The following is a 17784-nucleotide window of genomic DNA, read 5'->3' on the forward strand; positions in this document are numbered from 1 at the left end:
TATAAACCACATCCCATTGCGCTTCAAAGACTCCCACAACTTGAACCAGCTAAGGATGCTGCTGTACTGTTGCACAGAATCAAGAGATGTGGGGTCAAAAGGGACCTCAAGAGACCATCCATTCCCACTCATGGCACTGAAGCAGGACTTAGTACACTCTGCATTAAGATCTGGCACGGACAACCTGTCTAAGTCTTGACAGAAGATTACACAGATCCCTGGGTGACTTGATCTCAGGGTTTGTCCATCTACTATTCAAACATTTTTCTTCTTTAATAACTGTCTTCAAACTTGGAGAAGTTTCTTAAAACTTAGCAAAGGCTGCTAATTAATCCATTTGCCACCCTCCTCCCCTGGTTATCTACACAAAGGGAAAAAAAAGATTAGCTTCCTTGTTACAAGCTTTCTTCTTTTGGAAGACTTTTTACTTCCACTTGAAACTCACAGCCCTCTCTTTTCCAGAGGAAGGAAAACAAGATGGTCAAAACAGACATTTCCCCCCCATTTCTGAAGCAATTCTTTGCTTCCATAGCTGGGCTCCCTCATATATCAACGGCTTAATTACACTTGCAGACTGCTAGATAATCTGAAATTATGACTAGGAGAAGAAAGGAAATCACAAGGACTCTGAAGCAGTATCACTACTGGATCTACGCGAAGGACAGCAGGGGCTCACCCAAGGAAATCCATTGCTATATCCTGTCTATGAACTACTCCTGAAGTGCCCTCTTCCCTCCGACTCTTCGAAGTTATAAAGTGTGCAGTTCATGGCTCTTGGCTGTGCAGGTTTCAAAAAGTAACTCATAATGTCAGCAAGATGCACTAACCTTGCTATTAACCTCCACATCTTTGATTGCTGTTGTGAAGCTAGTTATTCTCCATTTTGCATTTGCATATTTATTGTTCTCTCTTCCTAGAAGTAACACTAAGCTGACCAGCACCTGGAGGGCGTCAAGTATAAAAAAGAAAGTATTCCAATAAAAACTTGAATCTTAAGTCACTGACGTGCCAGAAGTTCCTAGAAATAAGAACTCTAACACCTATAGATACAGAGTTTTAACTTCATTACCTGTCAAAGGTTCAAGCAGGAAGGTACTTGCCATCAATTATAAAGGTTAGTACTCAAACGTTGTTTAAATTTATACATGCACTTCAGAAGTATGAGCGGCAAGAATTTTCTTTAAAAGTTAGTCGTCTTTTTCGTGAAGACTTTCATAAAGATGAAAGCATGGCTAGCTTTAATTTAGAACATTTAATGAAAGTGACTTATACCAGTTAGCTTCCACTCAAAATACTCCATTTATCCCAAGCAGACACATTAACAGGTAGCACTGAAAGACTCTCTGCCGTGCTCAAGTACAACAACTCTTTCTTTTATTGGCATCTGATGTGTAAGACACTCATGCAGATTTTGTAGTTGCTTATTCCTCTGCATACTAGTGTACACAATCTAGCCTTTCCAGTGCCAAATCCGGTTACACTTAAAACAACACAATAAAACCCTTACAAATGAGACTAAAGTCACTATATTTATAAGAACCAAAACAACAGAACTCTCTAACTGCCAAATTAACGTAAAGCAAGATTGCTGGAGCAATTTAAAAGTAAGAATCTCTTACTACTGGATCCCCACTTTAATGTCTTGAGCTTTGTTTGCAAAAAACAGTATGTATAAGCTACAGAAAACTTCTGAAGTACATGCAAGAGAGACTAACTTATGTTGGTCTACATATCAACTTATATAAGAACTTATTTACCCAGAACAATATTGGAGCAATCAATTTAAAAAGATCAAAGCAGCATGTATTACAGTGAGTTGACAGCAGGTTAGAAGTGACAATTGCCTTATTTGTTCTGCCTTACATTATTAAATTCTTCAGACAGACTACTCATAAATGTTCATCGTTCACAGTCACGTTCATCAGGTACATACTCAGTGTGCGGTCGAACAGCAGACACCCCTGCAGAACTGGTGCTAGGCTCCTCTGCTATGCCTCCACCATCCAGAAACATGGTGACAGCCATCTCCAGATTATTGTTGCATGCTTCAAGCATATGCTTTCCCACGCTTTCACTGGCACCTGTAATGCCAAAGAAAAATTAAAGCATTCTTTGGAAAGCATTTTGATTGGAAGTGCTAGGAACAGCTGACCGGCAAGCGCTCTCTCTCAAAGCATTAATAATTAGAAAGAACAGTTTATCAGTTGCCATTTATCTCTGAAGTACAACTATGAAATGAGACAAACATACATATCTCACAGGGGAAGAGAATGCCCGCATACAAGACAGCCAGACTTCTTCCTTCCATCAAGAGAAAACTTAGTGGAAGCCATCTGAGGAGTTTTAGCATGTTTTTTCTTTTTTTCTAGAGGTCAGACCTTTTCCTGGTACAATTTTCCAAACACTAGTAGGCATGCACACAAAAAAAATGAAAACCTGACTTAATATTTTAACAGGGAGAATACTAAATCAGCTGCTAGAGTTTTTTTACCCACTTATAGCAGATATTTAGAGACGGAAGAAAAGATAACCTGTTTTACTGATTGTGCTAAAAGGCAAAAACAAACCAGCAGAAGCTCAGTTCACATAAGAGGGGGAAAAAAAGCCAAGAGGGAGAAAGTAGTACTTGTCTACACAGTTATTTGTATAATGACTAACATTTATTTAAATCTCTCCTAAGCACAACTAAATCCAGTCTTATTCTTGCTGCTCAAGATGAAACGCTAGTTCTTAGCATCACTTGTAACTCCTTCCTCAGAGGGTCAGCCTCTACCTCCCAACTTCTCCTCAAAAACCATACCATCAAAAGAAGCACCCTCATCAGTGGAAGCTCTCCTGCACCCAACCCTTTAAATGTCTACTTACTACAGCATCTGTCTCTATAGGTGACGGACTGCCAAAGAGTTTATTTTCATACAGGAAGGCTGGTAGAGAGGAAGAGTGGCAAAATGCAGCTCAGCCAGTTTGGGAGTAGCTTTTGGACTGGTAGTAATTCTTACTAGGTTCACTGCAAGTCACCAAAATTAAGAAAACACTTTCTCCAATGTCAGAATCACAGATAACACAGTTTGGGCAAAACGCATTTGGACGTTTCTCAGATTTTCTGGGAAAGACTCAAGAAGCTCTAGTTTGAACAGACTAATAAAAGAGAATACACTTTGAAACAGTCAAGATAGACCAGTGCTAAATTATTTGCACCATTACATTAAATCATGGAGAAAGCCAAACTGACTGAGGGAACTGGTTTTCAAAAAAAAAAAAAAAAACAACCTGGCATGACAAGTGTACTCGGATGGCAGTCAGCTGTATTTTAAGACCTTAATCGAGACAAAGACAGTGCAAAATAAAAACCAGTGACATCTCAAAAAGATGATGTGAGAGCATCAAGTTTGCATTCTTCAAACAAACCACTCTTCAGCATTTTCAGCTCATTTCAATGTCAACTGTAGCGATTAAATGATACCTGTATAGTTTGGAATACACACACCACCCTACAACCTCACTGTACAGTCATGTGAAGACATTCATTTAGAAGAACTAGAAGAAAAATTATATTCAACCCTCTGCTATTTAAAGAGGTAGCAACACAGAAAGTGCTTGTACTGATTCTTCACCACTCCTAAGGAAACTGCCATCATATGAACGTTTTCAGTGCTTGCGCTGGCCAACAGAAAATACTAAATACTTGTTAAGTCTCAAAGCAAACTTCAAAGAGATCCCATCATTTCATTGGTAAAGATACACAGGAGCTACATTCTCTTAGCAATACTTTTCTAGATGAGAGCACAGAAACACAATTCTGCCATCTGGATAAGAGAAATATATCAAAGACTATTTCTCCTCATTCCTCACTATCACCTACGCCAGAACCAAACTGCTGTATAGTATTCAGTCAGCCTTTTCCCCGCAGACAGGATTGATTTCGTACATTTACAACCCAAAGTTGAAAGGTGTTAACACAAACGACTGAGGGTGTGTGCTTCTGAGCAGCTGTCAAACTAGCCAGTATCGGCAAGACAAGCTCCGTAACAACACACTTTTAGGTATAACTTTAAATTCTGTTAAAATGGAAAAATAAAACTTCAAAACTCTACTTTAATAGTGGCTGGGTGAAGCCCAGCAGGTTCTTTTTTTCCTTTTTGAAAGCATAAGAGGGGTGTTCTTATGTTTAACATAAACCATCTGTATAAGCACAAAAAGCTATCAGGAAGAGTGAACTAGCATGACTCCGCCTGTTCTGGTTCCGTTTTTAGCAAATACCTCAGGCACTAATGAAAAAGAAAACACAAGGCATACACAGGCACATACTATAATGCAAACGAATTTGCTGTAGGTTCTTTTTATTCAAGAGGGTTTATTCTAGAAGGCTTCTTTAAGGATAGCTGAGCAATCAATAATTTCCCAGTGTACCCTACCAGCATGTTCACAGCGTACTAAACACCCTCAACGTCCCTGTTCAGGATCTGAGTCCATCCAAGCCCGAGTACAGGTACGCAACCTGAAATTGAGCTGGTTAGAGTAACCGAATCAAAAGCAGTTTCACTTATATCAACTAAAAAGCCAAAAATGTTTTATTAAGTACTCCTTCAGTATTTGATATGTAATGCCATAAGCAAGGGGGAACTATAGCGAAGCAGGTTAAACGCAAAGTGGGTCTAGCACTCAAAGTCCACAAGCTGAAGCAGGAATTATCACCTGCCGTAAACTTCAATTTAAAAGCAACTTGCTATTTTCTTTAGCAAACTTAATTCTCAGTAAGTCGACTGTACGTTAAGATACTTATTTTTTTTTTAAACGCGGACTCAGGGTTCAGCTCGTCTCCCTCCCGGCCATGAGCTTTATTTGCAGGAGCAGGACGCGGTTCCTGGGGCAGACCAGACCGGACCACCGGGAGGGAGGACACGGACCGGCACCCCCGAGACGCTCAGCCGACTGGGGACAACCGAGAGGCGCCTCCAAGCCGCCACTAAAAGCGAGGGGGACCCCACAACGTACAGGGCGGAGGCACCGCGGGTGCCCAGCCCGGGCTTCGGGCACCACCCCCCGCGGCGGGCCGGGCCCCGGAGCGCGCCCGCTGACAGGCCCAGGCGTCGTCAGCACCTCTCGCCCCGAGGGAGGCCGCGGGAGGGCCTCCCGGGAGACGGGGGGAGCGTGCCTGGGGCCGCCCGCCGGCGCGGCGCCGCTCCGCCTCGTCCCGCGCAGCGCTGACGCCGCGGCCCGCTCCTCCCGCCCCCGGCCCGCCGGGGCGGCCACCCCCTGACGCGGCGGCGGGGGCCGGACGGGAGCCGCCCGTTAAGCACGCAGCGACAGCGGCCTCGGCCGAGCTCGGCGAGCCCCGGCTTCCGTGTGCCTCACCCGTGATGGCGGTGAACTGCTGGATTAACCCCTTCAGCGCCGAGGAGGCCGCAGAGCCCCCGTGGGCCGCCATCTTGCCGCCACCGCACAACAACACGCACGCCGCTGGCCCGCACGCTCTGCGCAGGCGCGGCGCCCGCCCGCGTCCTTCCTCTGCCCGCCGCCGGGGAGGCGCCTCGCCGCGCCGCCGCGGGCGGGGCGGGGCGGGAGTTGCCGTGGCAACGTGACCAGCCCCGCCCTGTCACCTCAGCGGCGGGAGGAAAGGCGGGGGTTGCCATGGCAACGCGGCCCGCCCCGCCGCCTCAGTGGCCTCCGTGGCTTTTCAGATGCTATCGCTGCTGGCAAGTTTCCCCCCTACATTTCAGACCCTCCGCCTTCGTTAATCATGGGACTCGAGGAGCAGAGGCCTTAGCAGTGATACTGAAACGCTCGTCACACAAGGCCAGAGCTTCCACGCAGATTTACCTTGTCACAGATGCCTACACCAAAGCAAGGGGTCTGGCAGGCCTTTGCCCTCATGTGGAAGCGTGTACAGGGACCAAAGGTGCTGCAAGGGAGGAGGTAGGCCCTGAGGTGGCCAAGAAATGCTGTGGCTGCTCCTGTCAAGGGAGCTCATTACAGGGCAGCCCTTGCTGTCAGGATACTTTTCACTGTTAGTTCTTCAAAGTCAGAAGAGAAACAGCATCAACAACAAGCACACTGGGTGTTTTAAATCCCTATGCTACCTGCAGAAATTGCACTGGTAGCAAAGGAACATTTTACTGCTTTCAGTTGTTTTACAACATAGCACAGCATGTGGCTGGCTTGCTGCCAACACTGTCAGCAGGCTGGAGTGCTGCAGAGCACCTTGTCATTAACAAGTGTCAACCAAAGTGAGTACCACAGAAAGCAGAGGTTTCCTTAGACAATTTAAAAACTTTTAAAAAACCATTTTAAAAAGTCTCAGACAATTTAAAAACTTGCTGCCATGAAAACAGGTAGATCTGTTCCCTCTCTTGCTCCTCTCCCTACCTCCCCTCCCCACACCAGCTCTGGCTGTCAGGGAAGCAACCAAGCCTCTCAAAGTATTTGGTTTTTTTGGTACTTGTTTTTTTTCCTGGCAGTTGGATGAGCTGAACTTGTTCACAAAGGTGACAAATAAACCACTAGAGCTAGCTGAAGGCAGAAGGTGAACTCACCCTTTTGAGCAGCAGTGAACTGTTACAGCAGCTTAGACAGCCTAAGTATGGACTCTTGCTTCACAAACACCATTAAACCAGTCAAAGCGGATTTCACCTGCTTCAAAGTTCCTGGATCGCAGCAATGGAAACAGGGTGCTGGTGCAACCAAAATGCACTCAGCAGCAGTCAAATTCCACTCCAACAAGAAAAATCAGAAAGGACAGGCCAAAGAGGTGCCTGGTGAGGATTATTATGCCATGCATGCAGTGAGGAACATGATCATCTTTGGGACCTGAGGGCTTGCAGTACCCCACCTCGGATGAGGCTGCTGGACTGGCTTGGTATAGGTTATAGGTTTTGTATATTTTGCAGTTAAGGTTGGGTTTAGCTAATGATTCTTTTTAGTCTTTTTCCATTCTGCTTAAAAAGAAAAGATTCTTATGTGAGAGGTCATTCTTACACTGAGAACAAAATCCAGTAAGTTGGAAAAACACAAATAACCCCCAAATACTTTAACACCCCCCCATATATATACACACTCCAAAATACACTTCGGTACTATTTAGACCTTTGAAATGGCTAATTTCTGTAAATTTTGTATTTATTTTCAATGGAATCACAGCAGCAGGATTCACTATTGATGGCAAGGAAGTGAGTCCATGCAAGACTGAAGAGTAAGACGCAAAAAGCCCCCGTCCCCGAACTTCTAACTGGGATTAGTTTAGTGCATTTCATAAACCTTATATGGAAGAGACAGATAACCAACATATTAAGAGGGAAAAGAAAAGATTCACCAAAACAGCTTGTGGAGGAAAAGAGAATGAAACTGGTGTTAAATGCAGCAAACCCATATACTGGGACATGGCTTCACATGCAGGTTGCGCTAGTTGCACAAGGTGCACTGCTGCCCAAAAGGGAAATCCTCCCTTCTCCCTTGCCCTGTCCCCCCTTGACACTTCCCCTACCCCTTTAACACCTGGAATTAGATCATGGAGAGTCCCCAAGTGCCAAAGCTGGCATAAGCGTAGGAACCCCATAATTGGCAGTGAGCTGTTATGGCAGCTCACTCCATGTTGTTGAGGTGTACTCAGCTAGACTGTGTGAGACTGCCGAACTAGTGAGCTCTCACTGTGTTTTTTAAACAAAATGCCTCCTATCTTACCACTAAGCGAATGTTACTTAGTGTCAGCCTGCTACAGGGACAGAGCTAGCCCCAAAACAATAAGAGCAGTAGATTAAGTTTAACTCTAATGAAGATTACTGCTGTTGGGGGATATGTATTTCATTTCTAGCTTCATTCTTTTCAGCTCTTTAGTGTCTATCTGGATATATACCTGTATGACCACACATGCTTCCCTTCCTGTTTCACCAAGTATTTATCAAACATCAGGACCTGGCCATGAAAGCAACTCCACAGCCAGCACTGCTGTACTGGAGTATAATGATGGTTGATCTGAGAAAAATACAGCAATTAACCAGGATCAGAATTTCTAACACATGCAAGATTATTTCTTACATATGAATGGCCAGCAGTTCAAAACACTTGAGATTCAGACTCTTTCAGTGCTAGACATTAAAGGCAGTGATGGGGAAGAACAGGGCAGACATTCAAACCCCTTAGAGGGGTACAGCACTAGTCAGGACCACAGAAACAGTGTGTCTCAAACTGCAGAGACAGTTGCATAGGGCATAAACTTTAGCATTTTGGCAGCAGGTGGCTGCAGGGGTGACCTGTGTGGGAAGAGGCCAGGAACTGCCCTGCATCACTCCAAACCATTTCCAACCTGCTCTGAAATCCTGAACAACGCATTACACCAAAATGCCAATAAATCAGAGGAGCACGTGGTGTGTCTGCTCAGGCATACTTGAGAACAGGCAGCAGTCATTGGGAGACATGATCTTGGAAGAAGGAGCTCCATGCCAGAGCAAGGACCATCTTTCAAGCAAGTTAAAAATAAACATCAGACTTCAGACTTGATTACTTGATTGTAAAATGAGGCTGAATAGACTTAAAAAATAAACTCTTTCTCCTCATCTGTTTTGAAAATAGAAAGTTTACTTCTTACATGCTTATCATGACTGGAAAGGCCGAGCGTCACTAGCATGAAAACACTCAATATATCTGCCTTAAAGAACACTTTTAATTAATGAAGGATTATACTTAACTGCCTGGGTAAGGTAGAAGGTAAACAAAGGTAAGGATTAAACAGAAACAGATCTATATGGAAAGAAGGCTTCCAGCACAATGGTTGAGGCAGCAAGAGGAACAGTGAATGAACTGCAACTGGTCCCTGTTGCAACTTTCTCAAAAAGCATCTTAGAACACATCATTTATTTATGAGAAACCCACCATTAAGAGAGACATGCAGGCAAAGAAAAAAACCAATTCACATTTTTGGCTTGGTGTGCTGTTCATGCTCTCAATAAAATTTCAGGTTTTGGTTTTTTTTAAACTTAAAACACCAGAAGATACTGCTTTGAAGTATTTTGTTACAAATTTCCCAGAACTGAGTTTTAAAGTCTATAGATCATCAATGAGGTTCAAAAAAAGTACACATTTAAAACATTTGCAAACTTTGGTGATTAGCACACACACTTCAGCAATGTAGATTAGTGCTTTGCTCTCTTTCAAACATGTACAGTGGAAAAGTATCTCATTACAACCAAAGAAAGGCCAAAAAATGGTTTCATAATAGCAACAGATAAAACAATCTAGGAAGAATACTTCCTCTGCTGAGTAGCAGCTGGTCAACTCTTCACCAGCCTCAACTTCCTACAGGCCTCAGCTTCCCTACATGTCTAAATTCTAATTCTTTTGAATTATGTTAGTTTTAAACCCAACTGGAAGACAGTATTTGGTAGTCCCTCTAAAAATGGGGGGGAACAGTTAGAGTCAGGCATGGTAGTTATGTGAATCTTTATAGTTATGTCATTACTGACAACTCCAGTTTTCAGTTGCTTTTCCCCATTTTGGTTTAGCTTTCTCCATCATAACTGTCTTCTGGACTAACTATTTTTTTAATATTATGTGGTTTGAACCAGACTCAAACCAGTTTGAGTACGAAAATTAAATAGCACTAAAAATAGGTAATATTATCATACAAGAATAAAGTTGCAGAACAGTAGCAATAAGAAAACAAAAGTATCTTTTTCCTAATGACAGTGAGTCAGATCAGCAGAAGTGACCTCTCTGAACAGAGGTAAATACAAGCCCACAACCACTTATACTATTGGCATCTATGAAAGATCCTTGGCTTTGGTAGTGGGAGAATGACCTTGTTTTTCACTCTTTGTCTAAGAAAGGAGTTAGTATATGAGAGGGATAGGGAAAGAATGCGTCGGCAAGACTGGCTGTCCGGTTATACTCTTGTTAACTGTCGTGCGAACAATGCAATTCAACAAATAAACTGAAGCATGTTATTGAGATTTAGGCTAACAGAACAGTGGTCGTGCCTAGTAAAGCTTGAACTTTGCAGTTGGCAGACAACTAGAAATACAGACCCACTTTTTTGCTTCTTTCCTCTGTGGAATGTGCATCCTTTCCATAAAAGGCTCCGAATTCTCATTCTAAGATAAGACCATCAGTTGTTTTTGTTTTTAAACACTAACAGTATTGACATTCAAAATTATGTAAATGCAAGTGCTAGAAAATAAGCTGCAGTCACTAAAAGACCAATAAACATTTTTTAAAGTCTGGGGGCGCACGTTATTAAAACTACTCAGAATACACAACTTTGTGACTCAAAGCAATCCCCCTCAAAACCAACAACTTTAAAACTGCTTACAGGAAGCTTTGTCTAGCACAGGAGAAAGCATTACCATGGTTTTAATTCTCATTCCACCATGTGTCTGTGGTTCTGTGGATCTACTCCGCAACAGAGCTTTTAAACATCTGAAGGATCGTCTTTTGCTTATTCTTAGGTAGTGAACAAATACCATTTGCGTCACTGGTATTAACCACACAATTCAAAACTTTTCCTCCCTTGATGCTGGGTGATTTCATTCGGACTCTGGTAGGGGACTGCCAGTTTTCATTGCAAGAACCTTTCCGAGTCTTGCGGTGATTTGTTTCAGCCTGTTTTTTTGGTACCTTTGAGTCTTTTGCCATCTTAGAACCTCCCTTTCCAGCAGGAGAGTCTTTCATGGTCTGAGGTGGTTTGGTGCGAAGAAGGTACTCATCTGGAGAGCCCTTTTGTCGATTAAGTGTCCTTTCCTCCTTGTTGATCTGTTTTTGTAGCTGCAGAGCCAGAAGCCTGTCCTGCTCCTCTTGCATACGCCTTTCATAGAACTCCTGCTCAAAGGCTTTCTGCATTTGCAAGTTAAAATCATTTATCTGCTCCCCTTGGTCCTCTAAACTTTCTGGAAAAGTTCTTCTCCTCTTATCAAGCATGCACAAGTCAACCACTGCTTCAGCTGGTTGCTCCAGCGACTTTCTTTTTGGAGTCTCCTTAGTGGTCTGCAGTCTCTCTGGTTCCTCTTCATCCAAGTGTCTGCCCACCTTCACGAGATCATATGTTACACTTTTGCTGTGAGACATCACAGAATTTGTTGATGACTGAATACAAGTACAAGTTTCAGCAGAGTTTTCAAGGTTTATGCTTTCTATATGTGTCAAACTGCCACTGTCTGACTCAATTCCATCATCTTCTCCTTTGGATCTATGAAGAACTGTTCTAGACCCTTCCCCTTTTGCGATTCCATGAAGCGTATCTGGAACTTTGTCTCCTAGACAATTTGGTGCTGGTGTTTTTTCCTGCTTGGCAGCAGTGGTTTCCCCTGAAGCTGAGGCACTGAAATAGTTCATGCATGATTCCAAAAACGAATCCTTAGCGCTGGAATCTTTAATCACACCGGTCAGCTGCGGAGACAGTGTTGGCATTTCCTCTTGCTCATCTTGCCATGCAGAACGGCTGCCTTCATTGCTATTGGTCTCCTGAAGAAAAGGGAGAGACCACTAATAAAGTAAATTTATCAAAAGCCAATGGGTATGAATAAAATGCAAATCTGACTCCTCATAGCTGCACTGCTCAGAACTACTCTGGGATATTAACTTGGATTCTTCTTTAAAAAAAAAACAAAACAACGTAATTGTTTAATAATAATGAAAATATTTAAAACAACCTACAGAAGCCTAGCTAAAGGACTGAAAACGCAACTGCAGCATTCTCCTCTTATCAATACTCAAATCAACTGTTCAAGGTATGAGCCTGCTCATCTTCTTTTGAAGCTCAACAGGGAAGATCAGACAGACAGACAGATGCTGAAGACGTTCATGTAAGGTACCTGTAAGGCTACACAAGGTAACTATTGAAGTAAGCTGTAAGTGTGCATCTGCAGACTGTCAAGCATGATTTCTTCCCTTTCCACTTTGGGGAGTCGTGAACACTGCAGGTAGCTCAAGAAAGGCAAGATAAACTGCCCAGTGCTGATGTGCAAGGGGTATATAGGACTGGCAATCCTATAGGCAAGGGGAAAATAACCCATAATTACTAACACTGAGGTTTATAACAAAATGATTCTAGTTACCACAAAGCCAGAGTCACTCCTGCCTCTCTCTGTTGTTCTAGAGAATGATGCTGATCCCAATGCATGATGAAGCTCTGGAGACAGATACCTTAAAGGGAAAAAAAAAGCATACCTTTTCAAGCTTTTTGTTTCTGGAATTGTCAGTCTTTGCCTTAAATCAAGATCTTCAGGTTCATTCTGACAAAGACAAGAGAAGGGCAAGTGTTTCCCTTCTCCTCCATATTATCCTATGAGGAGATGTTTTAACATTCGACAGTTTACATTTGCCCCAGATTATTGAGGGAAGTTGGACTACAGGATTCCAAGGAAGCAAACAGAGCAGAGGGACACTACACCAAGAAACAGACCAATTAAAGAAGAAAAACTTGAATTACTTACTTCTGAATGTCTCCCGAATTGCTTGCTTTTTTCTTCACCTTGCCCAAATTCACTGGAGATGTTTCAGATGAGAGACTGCCTGCTGGTGAAGGACTGCTGAGCACGTGCCCTTTGGAATCGTCATTCTTTGATGACAAGTAAAAATAGCATTATATAAAACAAAACACAACACAAAATGGAGAAAACCCAGAGAACTACTTTGTTTCTGCTGCAGAATTAGTTACTTTTGTCCAAAGAATTCTGGAACTGTAAGTAATGGATACTTATGGAACAAGAAACGTTACATGTTCTGTACACTTTCCTGTATCTGGCATTAAGGGACAAGAGGTTTTGCTCAAATAAGTACACAAGTTTTCACCACTAGGACTATTATCAGGTAGCAAAAAACAACCAACCAAAACCCCAAAACATAAGGTAAACTTTCATTGTATGTTCGTTTTTTTCAGTGCAGGTTACAGACATCAATTTCTTCCAAAGAAGTATTTTTAAAATCATGAGGAAAAGGAAGTATTTAGAAGAAAACCAATGTTTTAAAATGTTTCACAATGAAAACATCTGGCACATGTTTCAAGTTCATAATATAAAAGTAGAAATGTCTGGGGTATTTCACCCTCCCAATAGTTCTTCAAAACTTAATGGTCAATCAAGGATCTAAAGTACTGGGGGCTGACAACAGCTTCCAACTACAATTAAAATAAATTTAAATTATTCAAAATTTTAACTTTTGCTCTGAAAAGTCTAAGTTGCTTGCACTATATCAACGTTTTCTACTGTCCCCCTTGATCCTAACTCACCAGACTGTTACTCAGCTGCCAGGCCAACTCTTCATCTTGCTTCAGCTGTTTCTCCATCTCCCTTCGTCTCTCTTCTGCCAATCTGTGTTCCTCCTCCTCTTCTGCTAGAAGCCGTTGAATGTATTCCTCACTTGCCTTGTTCTCCTCTTGTTCATGTGCTCGCCGTTCTGCCTCCACCTAAAAAAAGATTTTTTTTTAAAGGTTGCTGCTGTAGGACCACACCAGAACCTCTCAGCGGACACTTCTTAAATGTGAACGATCTGCTATTCACAAAGACACTCCACACAATTCAAAGCCAGTATTTAACTACGCAACTCTCCAAAGATGTAAGAATCAAACTGATACTGTGTGTAGAGTCTTCAGTCTGATAACAGTGACCTACTTTTTGGTTTCTGTAAGACTACACCGTTAATCATGCTAGCATGCAAGGTTAAAATTCATTTACTCACCTTTGAAAATGTCAGTAACAAAAACTAAGATCTCCAAATACATGGATCCACAGAGAAACTCAGATTAAGATTCTTTATAAGGCTGCATGCCAGCTAGACCACAGCATTTGCTCAACCTGCTTATATCATCATAATGTCAATACTGGCACAAGACGCCTAAAAAGGCAGCACATCTCTCTTCTGAGTCCTTCTGCTCTCTTGAAACACACAAAACCCAAAGCAGCAGAGCAAGAACTGTAAATCTGCCTTCCTTATGGCAGACATCCACTCTTGGTAAATCAGTTATCAGTAACTCCACAAGGACAGCAAAGTACTTCAATAATGAATAAAGCTTTCTTAAGTGGGTAATGGAAATTTGAAAATTTACTTTAGAGAGGAGCATCAAGTTGTAATACTACACAAGCTATGTTAAGTCTGAGTTTGTTCAAATCATGTATTGATGTCTTATGATTGGCACCAGACACCATTCCTTATTTCACTGCTTTTGGGCACCATGTCCATTAACCATCGATACTATTGCTGCCAATCAATCTTATCCCCTAACTGCCATAAAAGAGAATCACACAGTCCTGTTTCATGTACTCCCCCTGCTCTCATAACAACCAGCGATGGGGCTGTCAGGGAAAGGAGCATTCTGATACTACTTCCAACCATAATTCTTACTACTACTGTGTCTGAATTGGAGGAAGAGGGATCCTTTAGATCCTTAGACAAACATTAAGATCTTTTCTGATTTTCAAATGAAGACAGATAACACAGGGAGTGAGCAAACAGGAAAGAAAATGCTGTGTGTTCACTATCCAAGTTCATCTAATTGTTATGTTACTTACGGAGGGAAATCAAGAAGGTAAGTACAAGACCAAAGCCAAAACAATTCCAAATTTTTACGTTTGCCAGTCCAAAATACTTTATGTGCATCTGCGGACCTATAAAAGGCATTTTAGCATGTGTGGGCAGGGATGCAGACAGTGAGAGGTGACACTAACCCTGAAAGAACTCTTCTGCAGAGTTCTGGGAAATGCAAGGTATTGACTAACAGAGACCTGCCTGGGCGTTCTGCTGTGTCTGTACCTCTATGTTTCCTAGCCTGCAAAGCACGCCTACTTGCAGGGACAACAAGACAGCATACATTAATGGACCAACTGAGAGGGTGAGGTAGGAGGTACAGATCAACTAGCACAAGAAAACTGGAGAAATGTTGCCTCATGTCAAACACAAGGAAGTCTCTCCTCTTCCATAAAGGATAAAAATTTAATTCTTGCTTTGGGAATGACCAGTGTGTTCTTGCAGCAGCAATGCCTTTTTAAGTACCTTTCTTTTTCATTAAATAACATTACAGCTGTTTGTGGGAACAATTAAAATAACTAGATACAAAGCATTTATGCTTTTAACTATGTTTTTAGACTTACCTTGCTAATCTCTGCTTCGTACTCCTGCCTTAGTTCCCCAGGTTTGCTCAGCTGGTGTTGCGGATGGGGGACACAGACTAAATGAGAGAAAGGAATAAAAGAAGTGAGGAACAAAGCAAGATCACGACAGTCAACAATGAAAGATTTTAACAAAAGATCACTTCCATACCCTGTCACAGGAATGAACTGACTTAAATCAAGTGCTGCGAAAAAAAAGCACTTTGTGTTACAAAGGAACAAAATAAAAAAGCACTGTTACAGAATGGCAAGAACAGTCAGTGTTTTCCAAGCACTGTATATACAGTAAATAAGTATGCTGACTATAACCTAAGTCTTTTTTTTTTTGTGATTAAAAAGACTTCATAATTCCGCAAATGGAACAACATGTCATAGAGCCAACCTACCGATTAGCCTCCCCCAATGCAGCTTACAATATAAAACCCCAAATCCTTCTTCAAAGAGTTAATCAGATTTCACTTCCTTTTGTCTGACACCACAATTTTAGGCTCAGAGACTCCTGCATAGACTGAAGCCCTGGAATTTCTAACCAAACTAACTAACAGCATCTAAGAGTTGAAAAAGTTTTAATCACTTCGCTTACTTGATAGTGATAAACACACGCACGCATATGCACAAATACTCCACTTACAGATTTTGCAGCTGAAGTTGTACCAGTAATGAAGCATTGCCTTTGCAAGGATAGGCAGCCATAAACCAATGCGTTGTGCAAAACACATGAACAAATACCCACTTAAATGGTCCGGCAATACAGCATACCCTCTGTATCACAAACGAAAAAGGCACAGATGGCCATTTCTCTACCTCGCAAGCCCTTCACAGGAGAGCTCTGACACCACATTTACTAGCGGTAACAGTTTGTCTATGCACAGTTTCTTATTTCACAACATCCAAAGTCCACCAACAGTAATTACTTTGGTAAAGCAGAGACATCCCAGGACAAGTGACGTTTTACTTACTTTCCTCTTCCAAATCCTGTCCGTTAATCCTACGCTCACACTCCTTCGGGTAACTCTTCTGAATCTTTTCCCAGAGTTCCCAGTTGATAAGAGTATTTCTGCGGGCATTATATCGTGCCCAAGAAGAGACTCGACGCCGACAAAAAGGGCAACAAAGACTGGCTTTTTCAACGGTCAGCTGGAAACAAGAATTACAGAGGGTATGGTTGCATGGCAGTGTCACGGGCTCCACAAAGATCTCCATGCAAATTTGGCAGAGGCAGTCAGACAAGGAAAGCGGAGCCTCTGATTTCTTCGACATGCTGACTCGAAGTAGAGGAGCAGGACTAGTACAACATCAGTACCTGAAAGCAAGAAGAAACATGTATTTACTTCCCATAATGAATATAGAAGAAAATAGAAAATGCTCAGTTTTACAGCTACTTTATGGAAGCGTTAGTGGATTTAAGAAGTCTGCTTAAGTGGTTACTTTTGCTCACGATCTGAGAGATTCTCGACTTTCCAAGGAAGACACAGGTCTTTCCAGAACTCACGGAGAAACCGTAGCAGGTTTTCCTACCGCAGTTTCCTGTAACAGGTGCTTCAGGGATAGCAAGGAGGTGGTAAGGAGAGGGGGGAAAGAAGGTGAGGATGCTTCCAGCATTTACTATCTACTAGTGATAAGCTATGCTCACGTTTGGTAGATATGTTATCACAGTTACCTTAACCTTCCATTCAGTCAATTTTTCAGTATATGCGTGTCCTTCAAAAGCCGCTTCTGGTACAGACTTGGTTCCAGCATGTTCTGAAGGTGAAATACAACATCCCTATGCATCAGAGGAGAGGAGGTTCTTCCTCATTCATTCATTTGCTTAAGCTGGGACTAAAAAGTCAACATACTTTTTGTTGATATAAGCACAGAACTAACCAATGCATTCAATACTTCAGCATCTTCTTGTGTGGCTTAAAATGGTGGGGATCATCCAGCCTTTCTACCACCAGCCCTCCTCACAGGATTTTTTCACTTCACCCAGAAATACTGTGGGACAGAAAATAAAAGACACATGCAGCAAAAAGGATAAAAACACTGGGTTTTAAGTTACAGGAACTTAAGAAAGTTCTTACAAGCTTCTTAAAAACAGCCAGCTTCACAGAGACAGGAGGTCCTTCCAAGAGAAAGGCTGCAATTTCAGTCACACAGGAATTCGACATAGAGACAAATATACTTTAAGTTGGGTTTTATTTTTCTCCTCTCCCTTTGTTGATAAAACAAAGCCTTTAATTTTTTTTAAAAAGGATGCTAGATAACATGGAAACACCCAGTTTTACAGGCAGTTTGTTAAAAAGACCTAGCAAGTCAACGTATACCTGTTCTGGACTAATTTCAATTTGTATATAGACCAAAAAAAACCGCTTACTAAGCCCCTAAAATGTGGACGTCCAGAGAAGGAGAGGGCAGGACGGCGGGGCAGCTCCACACACCATCGCCGGGGCCCGGCACACAGGGACGCCGCTCCACCGCTACGGACGCGCCAACGGGAAGAGGCTAGGCCCGGTGCCCGCCCCCAGACCCCCCAGCCCCACACACCCCCGGTCCCTGAACGGTCAAAGCAAGGGTTCAGCACCCACCGAGCTGCAGCTCCGTGGCAGGGGCGCAGCGGTCCTCAGGCCCGGCAACAGGCAGAGCCGCGGCCTCCTGCAATGGCGGCCGCCGTGGCGCTGCCCGCCCGCCGGCCGCCCCGCCCCGTCCCTCGCTG

General features: G+C 42.8%; 2 protein-coding genes across 10 annotated transcripts in view; both read right to left on the bottom strand.

Annotated features, from left to right (window-relative positions):
* The window catches only part of UBXN7 (UBX domain protein 7), a 33015-nt gene extending 27518 nt beyond the window's left edge, over positions 1 to 5497 (bottom strand). For 4 of the 5 annotated variants that reach the window (XR_012043338.1, XM_072866998.1, XM_072866999.1 and 1 more), the window contains exons 1-2: positions 5356 to 5497; positions 1934 to 2081 (exon numbers count right to left, since the gene is read on the bottom strand). Coding sequence is in view for 4 of the 5 variants with exons in the window: in XM_072866998.1 (XP_072723099.1) it covers positions 1934 to 2081; positions 5356 to 5428 (221 nt within the window). In the remaining variant the exon portion in view is untranslated. Of the gene's footprint in view, positions 1 to 827; positions 942 to 1933; positions 2082 to 5355 lie in introns of those variants that run through there. The other variant, XM_072867001.1, reaches the window with a different exon arrangement.
* A 4040-nt stretch (positions 5498 to 9537) lies between these two features.
* Positions 9538 to 17784, bottom strand: RNF168 (ring finger protein 168). Of its 5 annotated transcripts, none has more exons than XM_072867412.1 (9): positions 17657 to 17784; positions 16956 to 17066; positions 16750 to 16832; positions 16049 to 16392; positions 15072 to 15148; positions 13214 to 13390; positions 12420 to 12544; positions 12042 to 12129; positions 9538 to 11448 (listed from the first exon to the last, which is right to left on the bottom strand). In XM_072867412.1, the coding sequence occupies exons 4-9, from the start codon at positions 16347 to 16349 to the stop codon at positions 10381 to 10383; spliced, it is 1836 nt and encodes a 611-aa protein (XP_072723513.1). In that variant the 5' UTR covers positions 16350 to 16392; positions 16750 to 16832; positions 16956 to 17066; positions 17657 to 17784; the 3' UTR covers positions 9538 to 10380. The 5 variants fall into 5 exon arrangements, with proteins under 5 accessions (XP_072723513.1, XP_072723512.1, XP_072723511.1 ...); XM_072867411.1 differs by having other exon boundaries at positions 16750 to 16854; XM_072867410.1 differs by having other exon boundaries at positions 16928 to 17066.

This window comes from Ciconia boyciana, chromosome 7 (genome assembly GCF_034638445.1).
Source record: "Ciconia boyciana chromosome 7, ASM3463844v1, whole genome shotgun sequence".
Classification (NCBI taxonomy): domain Eukaryota; kingdom Metazoa; phylum Chordata; class Aves; order Ciconiiformes; family Ciconiidae; genus Ciconia; species Ciconia boyciana.

What these genes read in the sequence shown, in the direction of transcription:
- RNF168 (XM_072867414.1), bottom strand. Translation starts at nt 16,349, where the DNA reads ATGTCGAAGAAATCAGAGGCTCCGCTTTCCTTGTCTGACTGCCTCTGC. An exon ending in ACGAAGCAGAGATTAGCAAG is followed by an intron (nt 13,391 to 15,071) that starts GTAAGTCTAAAA and finishes ATCTTTTTTTAG; the next exon opens with GTGGAGGCAGAACGGCGAGC. An exon ending in AATTCGGGAGACATTCAGAA is followed by an intron (nt 12,130 to 12,419) that starts GTAAGTAATTCA and finishes TTTCCCTTTAAG; the next exon opens with GTATCTGTCTCCAGAGCTTC.